The sequence below is a fragment of the Centrocercus urophasianus genome, unplaced genomic scaffold (genome assembly GCF_019232065.1).
Source record: "Centrocercus urophasianus isolate 14NV4802_14NV808 unplaced genomic scaffold, USGS_Curo_1.0 seq_12, whole genome shotgun sequence".
NCBI classification, from domain to species: domain Eukaryota; kingdom Metazoa; phylum Chordata; class Aves; order Galliformes; family Phasianidae; genus Centrocercus; species Centrocercus urophasianus.
Window position 1 is genome coordinate 46,176,740 of NW_024884364.1, and position 19,327 is coordinate 46,196,066.

Below are 19,327 nucleotides of genomic sequence, written 5' to 3' on the forward strand. Positions count from 1 at the left end.
AGGATTCTTAAGCCATTGCTTTGGCTAAAGAAATAATATGTAGCTTTTTAAAAAAATTATTTACATACTGTTGCATGCCTTTCATAAGCAGAAATGGACTTTCCATCTGGTTGAGAAGGTCACCTAGTCTTGCTTTCGTTTTAACCTTGATTGCATCTCTTGGGATTTTATCTTTTGTTAGCTTTCACATCTCTGCCACTTGATCATTTTTTGAGACTTGAAGCTGTCCAAGCCTTGGATACTGGAAAAGCTATATAGGACTACCTATTCTGTAAGGTTTATTATTTCTTTTTGTTACAAATAAAGCCATCTATCTATGTTCCAAATTCAGGCTGTTCACTGCCTATGATTCTCTCCAGTGGTGAAAACTGCAGTGGACTGAAGCCGTGATCCAGCTGGATGCTAGCAGGCCAGCCAGAGAAGTGTATGAAACACAACAACAAAGCATCAACTTTTTGGGCCTGCTGCCAGTTGTTTTGCTTGGCAGCAATCACTGTGGTTTTCATGTGGCTGGGGGAAAGAGGTTGCACCTTCATACTGCTGAGCTCTGTTCACCCTCCTGGACCACCTGTATCTGTGAACTCAGCAACTCCCTTTGCTTGAAAAGATAACTCCTTAGGCTTTTAATTTTCCCTTTGTCCAGAAGTCCAAGACTGCAGCTCCTAACTGCATTGTGAACTCATATTTTTTAATAGTCTGTATTTTATGCTGTGGTAAAAGTGCAGGGTTTTTTCACTATTATTTGTTCATGAGATCATTAATTAGGATTTGGTTTTCCTAGTAATCTAATATGACTGAAGAATGGGCCCCAGGTTATTTCTTTTTAAGTACTTGCTAGGTACACAACTACTGTACAACTACAAGCCTGTTGTCATGCTCTAATTTTATCCACGTGGAACATTTGATTGCTTTTGCGTAACCAAGGTTAAAGCAAAATCATAGAATCATAGAATGGCTCGGGTTGGAAGGGACCTCAAGGATCACAAAAACTCCAACCCCCACCCCTGCCGCAGTCAGGGCTGCTGACCTCCATGTCTAATACTAGACCAGACTGCTCTGGGCCCCATCCAACCTGGCCTTGAACACCTCCAAAGACAGGGCATCCACAACCTTTCTGGGCACTGTCCACCATCTCACCACTCTCATGGTAAAGAACTTCCCCCTGATATCCAACTTAAATCTTCTCTCCTTCAACTTAAAACCATTTTCCCTTGAAAAAAAAGCAGATCTGAACACAAGTAGTTACACTAAGACGTACCAATTGACTGCTTGTGTGTTTGTTCCTTCTCTTGAACGTTTTTCTATGCTTTCTATGCCTCAAGTTGCCTTTAAAAGAAGTTGTTTGGAATATGTCAGTCTTGTCTGAGACACAGGCTTTGAATTTTACCTTTGGAGTCTCAGATTTCATAGAATGATCTCAAATTGTTCTTGAACTGTATGGGAAGACTGTTACAGCTCTGTAAAGTCTTTGTAGAAATGGCAAAAATGTGCTCATCTTAAACTTTCTGAAGAATTTTCAGTAGCTTATGATAGAGTTCCTTGGCCTTCAGGAATGTAAACTATGTAGATTCAGTGGCATTAAAGATAGGTGTTCAAAAGAATTGCCATCTGAATGGAATTGGATTTTGAACAGAATTTTAAACTTCTGAGATGGGACTGCTTTACTTGACTGAGCAAAGTGATTACATGTTTTCTGTTTTCTTTCTAACTAGATGAAATGAAGTAAAACCTCTTTAGTGCTACTTTGCAGTAAATGTCACTTGGTCTGCAGTACCTTCATATATTTGCTCCACTGCTGTTCTTCCTGGGTTATGTCTGCTAGGATTCTGTATTATTTTTCCCAAGTCTCAGTGATGTTCCCCACAGCCATGTGCTTTAGCAGCAGAACCCTTTCTTGGACTGCCCTTCTCATTTGCATTTTTATTTTGAACTGCTAGTGAAATGTGGGGCTGAACTCGTGAAATGTAATGAGCCGCCTTTCTGATCACTGGTGATCTAAATCAGCCTGGTTGGTACAGCAGGTTTTTGCCAAGTATCAGTCCTTAAATAATTTTTTGTCCTTTCTACCTCTGAGGCATTATCTTTTGCCATATTGTCATAGACATAGACTTGGTGTTTCCCCGTCTGATCAGATGAAAAGGGCATATCTGATGAAGAGGTGGAGTGATGGCGGAGACAATTTGCTGGCTCAAATTAAGACTTGATGCATGAGATCCGTACCCATGTTTGCACTGAGTAGTGTATGCTTTATATCTGCTTTGTTATCAGATGAGCTGGAAGATTAAGAAATGGCTTAAGATGATAAGTCCTTAAACCCATTGTATAATCCAGCATCCAGGAAAGCAGTCAGCAGTGGGAGAGAGCGTTAAACTTAGGCATCTCCTAAAGCTTTTAGAGGATGATTTAGAAGAATTAGTGCTTCTGAATAGACTAGACTGATGACTTCTGAAGTCTTTTGTTCATGTTGTTGTGAAGTTTTGGTATTGTGCGCTTACTTCTGCATTGCTTGTTAGGGGAAGATTAATGTATATCCCATGTTATCATGGGAGAAAGTAGGGGGAAATAGTGTCCTAGCCTCTTAGAATTGTGTGTTTATAAAACATCTGCTCTGAAGTCTTGAGTCTGCCCAACAAAATCTGCTTGCCAGCAGGGACGCGCACAGTTGTTTGAAGGTGTAGGTCTCACTGACAGAGAGAAAAGGGGATTGTTAGCAGGTTTCCGCCAAAGGCAGAACTGAAAGTCCTGCCAAACATATTTTCTGTTTAAAGAAAGGAAAATTTAGGTGACATTTGTATTTTCTGTGTGTTTATACTACTAAGTGTATTAAAATACTGACACTTGGATTAGTTTTTGAGCAGGCTTTTTGTAACATGGGGTAGTCAGAAGCAAGGTTTGAGCCCTCGCAGATGTGACAGTCTATACCTCACCTTCTTAATGACCTTTAGACTGTTACATCTGAGAGCAGATGGACGGACTGAATGATAAGTTCCAAAAAGGGAATATCAATGTCAGAAACAGTCCACTGATTTGACCAATGGCTGAAGTTGGAATGACTTTTGGCAAGTAAGGATGTGTTTGTTGTGTATTTTCTATCGTAGTGATGCTAAACGGAATAAAAACACTCTTTATGTAAACTTTTTATAACTGTTATCCGAAGTCTAATGAAGTTCTTTCCTTTTTGGCTACAGAATTTGAAAAACTTTTAGTAATGGTTCAAGCAACTTGCCAAACATATCACATGTGGTTTTCCCTTTCAGCTGCTTTCATGAAGGAGCGTGTTTGCTTTACATGGTTGTACTGGGACAGGGATTGTAATGTGTGTGGACTGCTGTGTGTGCATTACAGAAGACTGGAAAATTAAGCCTTGCACCTGGGGTGAGGTTTCTGCTGGTACTGCTGATTTGATTACCTGCAGGAGCCCAGCACGTGGGTTCCTGAGGAAACTTCCTCTACAAATTAATTCATCCTGCTTGTAAGAAGTTCTGCTGAGATAAAAGCTTTGATCCCAGACTCTTCCTTTAGGTTTTTAGGCAAATGCTCAATAGTTGTCAAGTCCTGGTTCTGTGCTATGAAATCTTAAGATAAGTGAGAAGAATGAGACCTCTTGTTGGCGGGGTTGGGACACAGTATGCTCATTACTTTGCTTTGGGCATTGCTGCTCAGCTGCTGCTGTGGTGACAGTGGTAAGAGAGGAAAATCATGTGCTGGTTTCTTCTGAAAGAAGGGAACATTCTCTAAAGGCTGGGTCTGAGGCTTGTTCTGCTTGTCACTCAACATCTATAGAAATAAAAATGCACAGCAAACTTGTGGGTGTAAGAGCTTCAGTCAGAAAAGGCTGAATTGCAGCTAAAATTTTTTGGACTGCTTCCCTCTTCCCACTCTCCTGGTTGAATCTGTTATATGGAACACGCAGCTTTATAGTTTATATGTAGTTTTATATCTTCAGCATTTGCTGAATCTGCCCAATGTCTTTGCAGCCGGCAGAAGCTGCAGAGGCTGTGAACCACCAAAATCCATCAGATTACAAAGCAAATTACTCCTTGGATGCTTCACTACCCTCCTGCAACAAGGGGCTTGCTTGGGCATGGCTGTGCTGTGCAGCGGGACATACTGTTAGGCCAGAGACAAGCAGGGTGATGGACAAGGTAATTAGCTTTAATACAGTGTCTGAATATGTTGGCTTGGGTTTTGGAAGTTAAATAATACTTGCATGGGCATGAGGAGTGCTGATGCCACTTCCTGGCTTTGCTGGAGGTAAGGGAGTGGGGGAGTGATCACATGTGGCCTTGTTGGCAGTGATCTGCTCACTGAACAGAGAAGTTGGAGTGGGTCCAGAGGAGGGCCACAAAGATGATCAGAGGGCTGGAGCACATCGTCTATGAAGAAATGCTGAGGGAGCTGCACTTGTTCAGCCTAGAGAGGAGAAGGCTCTGGGGAAACCTCATTATGGCCTCATAGTTTTTCAGGGGACTTATAAGCAGGAGGGAGAATGACTTACACAGGCAGATGATGATAGGACAAAAGGGGAGATTTAGGTTAGATGTTATACAGAAGTTCTTTACCCAGAGGTTGGTGAGGTGCTGGCACAGCTGCCCAGAGAAGCTGTGCTGCCCCATTCCTGGAGGCACTCCAGGCCAGGTTGGATGGGGCCCTGGGCAGCTGAGCTGGTGGGGAGCAGCCCTGCCCATGGCAGGGGTTGGGACTTGGGTAGACTCTTCCAACACAAGCCATTCTATGCTTCTATGATTTTCATGCTTGGCTTTAGGTCTTAAACAGCAGACATTGTTTTAAAACCCCAGCTGTGTTTCCTTAAACATTTTATCCTTCATGGTATTGCTCACAGATCTTAGGTCATGCAAGCCTGCTGGTTTTTTTCTTTTTCTTTTTTTTTTTTTGGTGTTTTCTTTTATCCATTGTGCTCTTGAGTCAGAATTTAGATTTTCCTTATACACATAGGAGCTCTTGCTCTTATCCCTCTCTCACATGTGCTTTTGCCTCTGTGAGCAGGACTCAGCCAGGGAGGCAAACCCTCTTGCTGACCCATTCCTTGCGAGGGCAGGAGGTGTGTGGGATGAATCAAAATGCACGGTGGGGCGGCCGGCTCCCACGGGAAAGTGAGCCCCGAGGCTGCTCACCGACCTGGGCACCCCTTGCAGATGCTGTCGGGGGGCTCCCTTCTTTCTCACCCCCTCTGCCCTCGCCGCGGCTCACAGTGGGGAAGGGGTATCGGGGGTTCTCTTATAGCTGGGGCCGGTGGTGACGTACGGTGGAGCGGAGACTGGCACGGCGCCGGGCGGGCCAGTGAGTGGTGCGAGATCGAAGCTGACAAGAGCCTGGGCGATGTGGAAGGGGCTGTGATCCGCGGGAGGGAGAACAGAGGCGCTTCATCGTCGCTGCCGTCAATAGGGAGCGGGAAAGGAGGCGAGGGGAAAGCGCCTGTGCCGGGGGGCGGGGGGCGGCATTTTTGGTGGATGGTATGAAGCCAGCCATGGAAACTGCAGCAGAGGAAAACGCGGAACAAAGCCAAGAGAAAAAAGGTACCCGGGGATCGAACAATAGCCTGTTTAAATCTGCTCTCTGAGGGCGCTGAGAGGGGATGAGGCCAGTTGGGTCACTTTTGAGCAGGGCTCTGAAACAGCCCGCGCTGCCACCGTTTGCTCTGTGCAGGGATGGATGGAGTGTCTGTCTGTCTGTCTGTGTGTATGCGGTGGCTCTGAGCCTTTCCTGAATGGAGCAAGAGGGATTTTTTTGCAAAAGAACTCTTGTTGCTGCTGCGGACTCGATAGGTTTGGGTGAATTTGGGTTGTAGAGATAGCGTGGGGCTGTGTGTTTGTTGGGTGTCCTTCCCAGAGCCATAACACAGTGTTTCCCTGGGACCAGCCATGTAGCGGGGCTTGGCAGAGGGGACCTCGGTTATGGATCGCACAAGGGATTATAGCATCACACAGCCTTCATGTTGCTAGCTTGCTGCCGGGGGCTACGCATCATTTTAAGTTCCTTTTCATTTTCTGTGGTGTCTTCTGGTAGATTTTGTTTATGTAGAGATCTGCCTGTGCACAGTAGCAGAGAATAATGCCACGACTTTCACGGCATTAGCCTTCAGGATGTGTTCAGCCACCGAGAATTGCTATTTAGTGGGGAACCGGCAGTGGCCATTCTGCAGCAGGGAGGTGGCAGTGCACAGGAGTGGGGCTCCGCTCACCCGGTGGTACAGGTGATGCTTTGGGTCGCAGGGCTCAACTTCAGAGCACAGATCCATCTGTGTGTTTCTGCAGCATGTAATTTATGCCAAATAACCATCTTTGTTGAGTGGCAGCCTACTGTACAAATCAGAGCAATAAGTGTTTGTCTTTTTTATGTTAGATGATACAAAATTATTAAAATTTCCCATTTTTTTTTCTTCCTGATTCATGCTATGTTGTATGTCATTTGTAAGCAATTTGAGTTTCTCATGGGCATATGCAGCAGATATACAACTGATATGTTTCCCTGGGGAAATTGTTTCATTTATTGTTAAACAGTTTAGATATGAGCATCATGATAAATCTGGTCCTGTCCAGATTCTGTTTTCCTGCTTTGAATTTGATTCCTCCTACACACTTTGTATAATTCAAACCTAGCTTCAGTTTCAAGTAAATGAAATTTGTCAAGTGATTAGACAGTACTACATAATCCCTTAGGGATTTCACCAAAGGAGTTCCACTGATGAGAGATTAAACTCTGAAAGCCATTAGTGTATGTAGGCAGAAACTCACCTCATGGTAGGTTTTGAGTAATTAATGTACAAAATGTCCTAAATACCTTGGCTGTAAACCCACCTTGAGCTCATAGATAATTTTTCTAGAAGTGCATCGATTTCTTCTCTGCTGATAGATGGGTTTCTTTTAAACGGTTAGAACTCGTGACAGTAAACACCAAACAAAATTTCTGTATGCATTAGCAGCTGTGCAAAACAAAATGTGTGTTCAGGATGAGTTGGTAGTTTGCCTTTGATTTGGCAAGAGTGAAAGCACAGCACGCAGAACAGTAAATCTGTTACCAAGTCAATATGGTTGATCTGCTGTTTTCATCGGATGCAAGCTGGGGAACTTCCTCTCTTAATTTTATCACCATTTCCTGGCTTTTCTGTGATAATTTCATACTTTGTTATGTTACATAGGTGTATTTATGTAACGCTTCCAGGCTTTGCTTCTGACAGTTCCTTAATCTTTGAAACAAACACACGGTCTCTCACATTATACTCTTTTTGTTTTTCTTCCCATTCAGTTAACTTCCAACTATTTTTTGCAGGGAATTAAATGCTGAAAGCTGAAACACTCAATTCCACTTTCAGTAGCAAAGTAGCTGAGGTGCCCATGAAACGCTGATAGAGAGGAGGTGAGATCTGTTGGGCTTTTGGGGTCAGATATTCCAGCATGCTGAGATACAGTAAGGTTTTCAGATGGGCTCAGCATCAGGTGCCTATGTGACATGGCAGACTTCTGCAAAAGGGCACTTCTACCTGCCGCTCTCCTGGTGGGAATGAGCTTCTTCTCGTTGTAAAATGGAAGATGTCCTGGAAAATGTCGCAGCTTTCTCTGAACATGCAGCTGAATCATTCAAAAACAGCATTCATTTACTGTCCAGACTTCTTGTCCTGAATTTTTATGGCCAAAATGCTTGCCAGTTTGCAAGACCTTTTTCCTTTTAGATCACACCTGAAGTTACTGCAATGTCTGTCCTACATGGAATGTCCTAGATCTACTGGTTGCAAGGCAACTGTGCCAGGTTGAAGCACTCAAAGAGCTATCGCAGATTATTTTAACTCTTCCTTCCAGAAATGAAATGCAAAGTCCGAGGAGATGAAATAAACCAAAGTCAGAGGGGCTTGAGGGATGTCATTATTGCTGATACTGAGCAATAAAAGATCCTGAGTGTTTCATGCTGGATATTCAGATTCACATGCACTGTGCGTTGCACTGCCAAATTCTGGAGAAGGAATCTGCAGGTAGGTATTAGCACAAGTATTCTTTCATCTAAAGCTTTCTCTCCTTTCACAGTTTTAATTAACAGCTTTCCAGGCTCTGACTTTTAACGTGGGGGCATCATTAATGATGTACTGCAGTTATACAGAATAAATAATTTGAAGAACCAGGGATAGGATGTGGGCTATCTGCATAAAGGGCTCTCTTTACTCTGAAGGGGCATGCTGGGGAGCAGAACCACCCAGAAACTGAAAAGGAACAGCCAAGTCTGCCTTGAGATCAAGCATTTAATACAGCCATGTTGGAGAATGGTGTCCCATAGTTACTGGTTGTGCTACCCACCCCTGTCCCAAACGTGGATGGTTTTCTATTTTATATTTCAGTGTAGTCAAGGTGATTTACACAAGCTGATGTTCTTCATGAATATTTGCCAACTGATAAACAAAAACAGTCTTATTTACATTTCTAAAGTTGTTCTAAATTGTATGGGAATTCTGATTTTATGTTTTAATTGTTATGTTTGTGAGTCCCCTGTCTGATTCAGGCAGTGATGCTGCCCAGCTGTTGGATTCGGCACTTATCAGACATTTGTTTCTCTGCACCCAGATGAGTGGCTGCTGCCCCAGTTTTTTGATTGGAAATGGAGCAACATCCATGCTGATGGAGATAAGAAGTCAGCTTTGCATTGCATATCAGCAGCCCTTATCAGAGAACACCATGAGCAAGCTCAAACAAAATGTTTAGCAGATACTTTACAGGGCTGCTGGACAGATTGGATGCATTTTAAAGATGAAGGTTTACAAATTATTACAAATGACAGGGCTTATCTTGCAGGCATTAAATTAAATCAAAACGTGAGGACTGAGCAGGCAGATTTACTGAGGTGGAATAAATAAGAAAAACGAAATGCCGTTCTACATCAGCAATGAAGGATATAGATCCTGATACACATCAACAGGAACAAGAAGTTCCCCTTTTCATTTAACTAAGAAAAGTATTACTAAGCTGCAAAATTCCAAAACAGTACGTATACACATATGCACACCAGAACCAACCAAACAAAAAAGGCTGTGGTAGCCACGCTGAATTTACCAATTGCATATGGAAGAAAGCCATTATACTAGGAAATGATTTCCTTGTATGGATGCACGTGATGCTCAAATTGCATATGCTGTACTGAGGAATAATGAAAGCCAACCTGAACAGCTGTGCCAAAGGTTTATTTTAACTGGCTGTTCCCTAGGAGGAAACTATTGATGAAAGGCGACCTTGTGCACAGCCATGGCTGTGAGCTTCGATTATTATTTTCATGTTATACAAAGCTGTTTCCAGTATTTAACTAGACAGATATATGCTAGCCAAAAATATAGAGAAAATACTTCTCTTAAACACAACTGTGCAGCCGTGTGAGGCAGTATGAGCAGAGATGCTGAAGTGTGTCTTAAGGAAAGAACTATATCAGTGTGCATGTTTATGTGAAGTTCTTTTTAATCAGTGAACTGGCAACATTTTGGTGCATCACCGATAGATGTATCTTTCATTACAGCAAATTGGAAAAAAAAAAAATCTCTTTTACATGTTACAGTTACTAGCCAAAGTTTTCAAAGGTATTCCCTAACGTGAGTCTCACACAGTGCTTTCAGAGCTGTCAAACCATTTAAAGATTTTTAGCATGCTGCATATTTTTTCCTATTTGAAACAGTTTATTCAGAGTCCTTCAGATCCTGAGAAAATAATAATTGTTTAGTGTAAGTCCCTGAAGATATAGCTGCAGGAAGAGACATCCAGCCTGGGGAGAATCTGGGGCACATATTCTGGGGATAATAATTTGGCAGGCTTAGTGATTTAGGTTTTAATGAATAGGATTTGGTTTCTAGATAGGAGGGGGCTGAAAAATGCTCAGAGGCTGTACTCATATTTGCCTGAATGATCTCATGGAAGCAGAAGAACTAGATACATGTGTCACGGTATATGGTAATGGAGAAGAAAACCAGATGGCGATATCTGTGGACAATAGATTGCAGCAGGAGAGGAGAGCAAAGAGGTTGGAGAGAAGATCCCTATTCAGTTTCTCCAGCCTTTCCCCATTTTCTGGCTAGCCCTGCTGCTGTCTTAGTGTTTATCACCAGGCTGTGAGACCATAATGCCCCGTGACAACCCTCTCTTCACTCCCATGGACTGTATGGTGCTTCATCAGCTGCTGCAGGTGAAAGTCCAAACTGTTTATTTCCTCTAAAGCCATCAAACACACTGGACACCAGGAATTCTGCTGCAGGCATGTGAGATGATTCATCCAATGTGAATGCTGAACAACCAGTTGCCATCAGTGAGTATGTGCTATGTGACACACCACCAACACTGTTGGTCTTATTCCATGCAGAACCAGCAGCTATCCCTGAGAGCCAGCTCCACGGGAGATTGTTTCAGTGGGCCTGACTGTGCATGGACAGCATTACCACCTGGGCCCAGAAATGCCACTTGTATAGTTCGTCCCTAAACTAACTACATAAATAAATAAAACCCTGTCATTTCTTGAACTCTGGGGGTGCAGTACTGAAGTCCATTTCTTCCATACTGTGTGCAGTAGCTGTACACCACTGAAGCCTTTGGGGCATCTGACCTGGTAGTAATTTTGCATGAATGGACCTGTGTGGAGTTCAGAGACATCACTAGAAGATTCTGTCTGATTTGAGGAATCATTCCAGGTGTGCAGCAGAGGCCACCACGTGGCCAGATGCTGAGTGACTCTTCAAAGAGCAGTGGAAACACTGAGATTCTGCATGCAATTTAACCCACTGCTCTATGAAAGGAGTCCTGCTTTTGTAAAATTAGAAATGACTAATTAAAAAACCCCTCACGGAATATTCTCTTTTACAGGAATGATGCTGCAAAGCTTACGTCATAGCTCCATGCATCAGGGTTTTATACCAGTCCCACAGCAAGCAGTGCCTGCATTGGCATCGGCTGCTTTCAGCAAGTGGTTTTTGTAGCTGCTGCAGGAGAAGTCTCAAATTGTGGGCTTTGGCCTACTATGATGAGGCCCTTCTTTTTCCAAGGATTTGGTCTAAATGCTGCTGCAAAGCAATTGAAGATTTTTTTGTCCTTGTGGAAGTTTTGCCATGTATCTATTTATTTATTTTTAAATCTTGATCTGTTACTGATGTCCAATAAGTAGCTAATCATAGAATCATATAATTGTTAAGATTGGAAAAGACCTCTAAGATAATCTACTCCAGCCATCCAGCTACCACAAATATTGTACACTAACTCATGTCCCTCAGTGCCACATTTACACATCTCTTGAACACTTCCAGAATGATGATCTGTAGGGACAGTGAACACCACCTCCGGGGCAACCTGTTCCAGTGCCAGACCACTCTTTTGGAGAAGTTTTTCCTAAATAGCCATCTTAAAATGTTGCAGGGAACAGGGAGAGTGGCAGAAAGGCTGAAGTTCCAGCAAGCAGTGCTGTTGTTTTCCAGTTTGTATCAAATTTGATCATTATGGTTTTTGTGATCACACGAACAAGAATGTTCCAGTGTAAGTAGGAGGAGGCGATACTGCGACATAAGTTTCCCTGAGCATGCACTGTCATTTTGGAATGCTGGCTTGTAGACATTCTGAATTTGATTGTATTCATAAAATGCAGCATTTGTTTTTCCTAAAAGGAAAGATAGGCCATACAAGGTGGAGCAGACTTGAGATATTAGAATCATAGAATCGCTCAGGTTGAAAAAGACCTTAAAGATCATTGAGTCCAACTGCATCCTAACCATACTACCCTAAATAGCAACCCTCCGCTAAATCATGTCCCTGAGCACCACATCCAAATGGTTTTTAAACACATCCAGGGATGGTGACTCACCACCTCCCTAAGGAGCCTATTCCTGTGCTTAACAACCCTTTCTGTAAAGAAGCTTTCCCTGATATCCAACCTAAACTTATCCTGGTGCAACTTGAGGCCGTTTCCCCTCATCCCATCACCTGTCACCGGGGAGAAGAGACCAGCCCCTCTCTTGCTGTAAGCACCTTTCAGATATTGGAAGAGAGCAGCCTCCTTTTTCACAGACTAAACAGCCCCAGTTCTTTCAGTCTCTCCTGATAGGGCATATTCTCCAAGCCCTTCACAAGCCTTGTTGCTCTTCTTTGCACCTGTTCCAGCAATTCCATGTCCTTTCTGAGGTGCCCAAAACTGAACACAGTGCTCGAGGTGAGATCTCACCAGTGCTGATTACAGGGGAAGTTCTGTGAGTTCAGTGAATGATGCTTTCTGGGAAAGACGTGCTGTGTGGTTCCTACTCCATGTTTTGTGTGTGTTGCACAGAGGGGACCAGCAGCAAACCGCATCTCCTTTAAAGAGACATTGATTTAACCCTAAAAGGCTTTTTTAGTACTAGAGCTGATTCACCAGCCCTCACTGGTTCATAAGATGAGTAAATTCATCTTGCAGACCTCTAGATCCACCACTTGGATGTGAGGCTAAGATGTTTCTCTTCTGATGCGAGCAAATGGAGCTATGCCAAACTTGTCAGCACACGAGTAGCAAAGCAGCCTGAGGGAAGGACTGGTGCCTGCCCAGTCCCACACAGACCAGAGACTTGCCTTGGATCTAGTTCGCAATACACTACTTCCTACCGGTGTAACCTCGCCGTTACAGCTGAAATGCAGTGCAGTCAGGTTTATTTTGGCCAGGGATGACAGTTATTTTTTCATTCAGCTGTGGCTGGGTGGGACTGCAGAGCGTGTTAATGAATGGCTGGGCCGCGCTGCCCTGACAGCCCAGCAGTGCTGTGAGGGGAGGCGAGCAGGAAATGTCGATGTGCCAGTGGTCTGGCGCCATTTTGCCCTTGGGCTCCTCAGTGTTCAGCAGCAAAGCTTTGCTGGTGAATATGCATTGGTTGTGTTTTGGTGCATGCCGTGTCCTTTCTGAGTGTACCTCTGACCTCAAAGGCAGACCCTTGGAACAAATCTCTTTTAACCTATTTGGTCTGGATTTTTGGAAATGATCGGAGCCTGCATGAGATAAAGCCCACAACTTACTTTATGTAAGAAGGTAATGAGTAAACTCATGGTTTTGCCCTGTAGTCATTGTTTTCTTTGTCAGACTTGGAATATTTTACAAAATGGATAATGTGGTTCTCCATGACTGTGTCTTCCCGGAGCAGAACCCCATGCTGTGAACAAGGAGGGGGAGCAGCAAGGGTGGGGGGGGAGATGACTGGCGGCTGTAATAGAGGGGCCTTTCCTGGGCGTTCAATTCAAATCCCATCATGGGTTTCAACTCTTCAGCCCTTCTTAACATTTGTGTGAGCATTTCCCTGTTGATTGTCACCCCTCCTCCCGGTCCTTTCCTTGTTTTGGTAAAGTTATGTTATTTCAGTGATGTAATTAGAAACGTGTTTTTATGGGCTCGTATTTTTTAAGTTAAATGACTGAAAGTACTGAACTACACACTTTGGTGACACTGACTTTTTACCACCTAAAATTGGCAGTGATCACCAGACCAGAAATGGAAATTGGCAGGTACCACTGGATGTACAGGAGTTCAAGGCCACACCGGTACCATCATGTGCCAGCATTGAGAGGCAATGTTAGTCCTTTGGGGATTCAAGGTAAATAAAGGGCGGGGTGAAACTGGAATGGAGAGTTCAGAAATGGTAGCATGAACCTAATGCTTTGCAATAGTCCTAACAATGCCAAACAAATGTTCTGTGTTTTTATTTTCTTTGTTAAGCCTGTAAGGAGTTTAGTTCTTTCATATGAATACTTGATGTACTTGATTCAATTTTGGTTGTTAATGCTTGAAAGACAGTAATGTGCCTGAAGGATACCTCGCTGTTAAATGTGCTGCCTGTTTCAGAACTGTTTCAGAACTGTTTAATGATGAGATGGTGTACTATGGTTTTTGTGTGCAGATGAATCTATCCAAATGGTCAGCCACAAATGCACTGGTTGACACTAAACCAGTGACAGCACGTCTGATTTATTGGTTTCCTACAATATGCTTCCTAGACAATATTCTGTGGTTTTCTCTGCATTTTCCCTTGCTAGAAATAGTAGTGTATATGTCAGACTTTAAAAGATTTAGGTAGCGTGTCAGATTTTTAAATACAGAAGCTGAAGTTTTAAAAATTGTTTTTGATTCCAGATGCTTTCAATGAAATCCTTAAAAAACATTTTTTGTTTTCCTGAAGCTTTGTTTGGAGAAACTGGGGGGATTTAGATTTGAAGCAGCTCAGAAGGGCACCTGAAGGCAAGCACAGGACTAATGGTATTGGAAAATTCCAGTCTGACCATGGGTTTACAAAGTTAAGGGCATAAATGCCCAGAGAGAGCATTTGCAACTATCTGCATCCAGCAGTCCTCTTCTTTTCATGGAGCTGAGTGACTGAAGCCTGCATGACAGGCTGTTTTCAGGAGATGTCTGCCTCTGTAACGTAGTCTTTAACTGCAATTGCGGAGAAACATTCACCAATTTGCTTCCATTATATGCTCATATCCATTTGTTCTTTAGGATTTATATATTTATGCATTTCAGAGTGTCTTTTTTTTTTTTTTCTTTTGCAAGTACTTAGGTAAATCATAACCTCTGTGTCCCATCTTTGGTATCAGTATTCATTTTGGCCCTATTTTATGGTAAGTTATCCAGTGACAGACTCGCAGCTGGCTGTAGACATGTCAAAATTTCGGATCTGTATATGTGGGATCCTTTGTAGAAGAATAAAAGGTTTAGGGAGGAGTGACAGATTATGAATGCTGCTTTCCTGGTCTGTGGACAGCATGGAGGCAACAGGCCAGGTGCCTGATTATCAGGGCCTTGTGCCCTGTCAGCTGTCCCCAGCGCTGAGACACGTCCGTATGTGCTGGCACAGATGAGCCGGACGCAGAGGAGACTCACAGCCTTCTGTCATGGCAGCTGGGAGTCTGGCACCTAAATGGGGATAGAAACCCTTATTTAGGCAGCAGAACCCTTTGCAGGCTGACTTGGGAAGCTTTGTACAGTAACATGTAGGTAAATGTGATGCCTTGTTATGAAAGGGCTGAAGAAGAAAGGGTTCTTACTGATAGAAACCAAACCATGCAACAGAGAGGCCAGTTCAAAGAAAGGTGCTATAAATGGCTGCACTTAAATAAATTAAAAGGTTTCTAGGCAGCAGCAAGACTGTTCTGAGTAGGTCTTGAGCAAGTCCAACTTGCCAGTCATGAATTAGCCACAGTGAAAATATTAGTCTTTCCCTTAGACTGCAGGGAAAATGTGGCTTTAATCACAACACACATGCTGTAACACACCTCCCTTCAGCATTGGCATGCAGGTCTCTGCTGCTGCGTGACATTGGCTGGGGTGCTGAGATATAGGCTCAAGCTGCTTTGACAACCCACCTTATTTCTTGAGTTTCTGTGCAGTGTGGGTTGTTCCTATCTCACCTGACCTGTCAATGTCAGTGTGGACATCACTAAGAGAGCCCCTCTCAGGCATCCCCATGGTATCTGCTGTGGTCAGAGGGTCTTCATGTACGACATGGTCTCTTTTCAGCCACTTTAAGCTTTCATCAAGTACTTGAGCAATAATGGTAGAATCAGTGTGAGATTTGCTGCAGTGCTTGAGCCAAAGCATCCTCAGAGCACCTGCAAGCTCAATAACCCCTTCAAAATGCCCAAAACAATCTTTTTTCTCCAGGAAGCATTTCTGTGTCTAGAAAGAAATACTTAGCACTGGCTGCTTAATGTAAGCTGAGCTGTAGGCATTGCAGGGGAAGTGGGCGTTATTTGCTTTTTGAGAATCTTTTTTTTTCCTTGTGTTCTTTCAGCTTGCACCCTTACTGAAGCAAGCTGAAATTTTGAAAATGGCGTGGTGGAACATCAGCTGGGGAAATACCTACATGGTGGCTGTTGCAGGGCAAAGGACTTCTTTAGTAGTGATTCAGGTTTCTTGTAAGTTCTCTCGTTCCATTTTGGATGAACCTCTGCAGAAGATCTCGGCATCCCCAGGCTTCTCTGAAATGGAGAAATAATCTACCAATTCTTAGATTCACTTGGCAGAATGCTCCTGCACACTGTTTTTGGCCCTTTAATCCTATATAGGGAGAGGCTATATTTGTGTGTGCTTCTTTGTAGCTGGGGAGGAGGCATCTGGGGAAGCAGTTGGTAGTAGTGGCTGAAATCCAATGTGGCAAAAGTCATGTGCTGACGGCTGGTGGAGTGAAGTCAGTTATGACTGCCAGATGGGTGGAGCTAAGTTCCACAACTCCTGTCTTCCAGGTAAGATACTTGCCCTTGATTAAATCAAGTCAGCTTTAGAAATTGTGTTTTCTAAGTTCCAGATGGATTGGAGTTTGCTCAGGGAAATCCTGATATCATTGAAGAATATTTCACAGAGCCATTGGAGTGACCCTTGTGACTGAAGTGCTTAGGTGCTTTTGTGCCTCTCCCAGTGAGCATGTGTGGATGTCCAGGCATTTGAGTATCTCTGGCACTCTGCTCATCTGTTTCACCTCTTTAGCTTGAGCTTGTGCACAATAATCACCTGATCTATTGGCTACTGAGGCAGAAATCCTTGCAATCCCTGTTGATTGTTTCTCTGAGAAAGCAAGAATAGGTGAACTGAGGGGAGGAAGGTCAGGGTGAGGTTGAGGAAAAATGTCTTCAGTCGTCTTAAGCAGTGAGTTGATGGTCTGTCAGCTGAGAGTTACAGCACAGCTTGGACCAGAGGCTGCCCTTGCTGATGCAATATGTTTGCTTTTTGAGCTCTGTGTATCAATGAGCCCTTCCACATGCTCAGGCTGTACGAGAGTCCCAAGGGGCTGCTTTGCATAGTAGAATACTAGAACGAGTCTGCAGGAAGAATAATGCCAAAGCTTTTATCAGTACTGCTTGAGCTGTTCCTTATGTGAGAAGTCTCTTTTTAAAGCATCTACTTAATTTTCTTCTCTGGTAGTAGCTCACAGCTAAAAAATAACTGTCCTCGAGGGGTCCCTTTTGTACCAGTTGGAAGTAAGGCCTTTTCCACAGCATAAATCAGATGTATTTCTTCTGGCTTAATTTGCATTGTTTCGTGGACCAAAAGTAAAACAGAGAAGACATGAATTAAAATTGACAATGTTTTGCCAGACCTTTGTGCGAGGGAATAAAGCTGGGCAAGAGCAGTTCTCTGGTGCTACAGTCACATGGGGTGGCAGTGTCCTTCTTGTGCAGGTCTAGCTCCTCACTGTCACATAGCAAACCACCAGGGGAGGTTGCTTGCAGTGAGCATAGAGGTAGTGATTCATATTTTATAGATTGTGCTGTCTGAAAATGATGCCTTTAGAACACCTGTGAACTTAATGAGCCTTGCAGAAGGATGGGAATGGAATAAATGGCAAGTGTATGTATTTCAATAAATCTAAAGAAGATAAATTAGATGAAGTCTGTAAAAAGACCATTCAGAGTGTCTGTCCTGGCACTAAACAGGTCTTAGAATTTAACCTGCTGCTTCCTGCAGTGGGAGTGCTTATTTTTTTTCCCTGTAAGTGACAGTGTGGATCTGAGATTTGTTGGAAAAGGGGTTATGTTTACTGCTTTCTGTTTTTAGAGTATTTTCTGTGTCATTTAATAGCATCTTTCTAGACGCTATTGCATCTAAGTCTTGCATTGCTAAAAGGCTTTTTTTTTTTTCAATATGACTGTAATGTTTTCTTTAGTGAAAAGAAAAAAATCAGCCTGATAAACTGTACAAGGATTTTTGTTGTTATCATGTTTTAAAAAAAAAAAAAGTTGTTTACTGTTGGAATATTCAGGAACAGCTTAGCAATCTTACTCATAGATACCTAGTGCTTCATGGATTTTTAAAAAGGGCTTGGTGATGGTGCTTTCAGGCTCTGAAGTGCTTGTTCTTCGTGGGTTCTCTGCACCAATTCCAGCACAGGAGGCAAGTGCAAAGATTTTTAGTTGTCTGCTGCACAAGAGAGGGAAGCATCTGATGAAGTTCTAAGGATGGCACGCTTAGGGCAGGAACAGCAAATACCTCCTCAGTAGTGGGGAACCGCCTGTGGGACTGCGACAGTGTAGAAACAGAGCAGTTCATGTGTATTGAGAATATCTGGAGAAGTTGCAAATAAATCCGGTAAGACTTAGAAAGGGATACTTAAACCTTGCTCTTCAGTCCTTTGAGTAACTCCTTACCAGCAGAGATCAGTCTGAGGCTGACTGGGTGGATCAGACCATCCACATCTCACTGTGCTGGCACTGGGAACATCTCCCACCAGCCACCATGAGGCACGGAATGGTGGTATTGCTGGATTTCAGGTCTGACCTTTTGTGACAGCCCTGATGGCTGTGGTCTACAAAGGTCATCTTCATCGCCGATACCATTCACGTTGCTTAGGAAAACATATTAATATATTAATTTGCAGCTTGATCTAGCTAGGCTGATACATCCTTGCATGACGTTTTCTGGCTCCTCTGAAGAGCACTCTTTCAGTAGAAACTGAATTCACAGCTCTTCTGATTGGAGGAGAACAAAAGGAGAAAAGTAGGAAAGGTTGAACTTGAAATTCTCTGTTTAAGAGGTTTAAGAAGTCTGTGAGAGGAAAACACAAGATGTGTTCTACTTGAACTTACTGCTTTAGTCTGTTTGATATTCTTGATCCGTAACAGTGGTGAGTGAGCATTTCTCATCATTTATAACTAAGTTTTTAGCTTTCTGTGTTATATTTTGTAAATCAGCAATATTTAAGAGCAGTAACAGGTAAGAATAGAGCTTTAACTGAGACTTTCAAGTGATTTAACACAAAGACTTTTTATTTGAGTGCCCCTGTGAATGCTTGGAGGGAAATCTGTCACATGCTTTAAACTTGCCCCCTTGTAAGACTAAATATCTTATTGTACTGCTGCTGCTGACCCTTGGCAGTTAGTGTGGGTGACAGCTGTGAGAACTGGAAATTATCTCACTGCTAGATACTGTCTTATTCTCACACAGAGAAGAAGGAGGCAAATGCTGTTTTTTCTTCAGAGGTACTGGCATATTCCCACATCCCTCGCTGCTTCCCCCGTAGCTGTCAATCATGCTGTAAGGTACAAAAATGTACATCCTACCATGCACAAGCTGTTTGGAAAGGAGATTTTAAAAAATGAAGTAGGTGTCAGAAAGTAAAACTGGCATTTGTTTTCATTGACTTACAGTTAATTTTCTGACAAAGATCCATGGCAGTTTAAGGCTCTGATGGTAATTATGCATGTTTGGCATTAGGTAATCTTCTGTGCTGGGGAAAGAGGAGATGAATGTAAAGTATTGAGTTCTCCTCTTACGTGAATTGAGAGTAGTGCTCCCAACATAGGACTCATGTAGATGCGCAATAATGAACCTAATTTACAAGCAGTGACTGCAT

General features: G+C 43.1%; 1 protein-coding gene across 5 annotated transcripts in view; it reads left to right on the plus strand.

The window, feature by feature from the left end:
- Positions 1-19,327, plus strand: part of GPM6B (glycoprotein M6B) — a 109,910-nt gene that overhangs the window by 73,255 nt on the left and 17,328 nt on the right. For 2 of the 5 annotated variants that reach the window (XM_042810933.1, XM_042810934.1), the window contains exons 1-2: positions 5,477-5,537; positions 13,457-13,576. The exons of 1 other annotated variant lie outside the window; for it this stretch is intronic. In XM_042810933.1, coding sequence (XP_042666867.1) covers positions 5,477-5,537; positions 13,457-13,576 — 181 coding nt within the window. Of the gene's footprint in view, positions 1-5,476; positions 5,538-13,456; positions 13,577-19,327 lie in introns of those variants that run through there. 2 more of the 5 variants (XM_042810930.1, XM_042810932.1) reach the window with 1 other exon arrangement.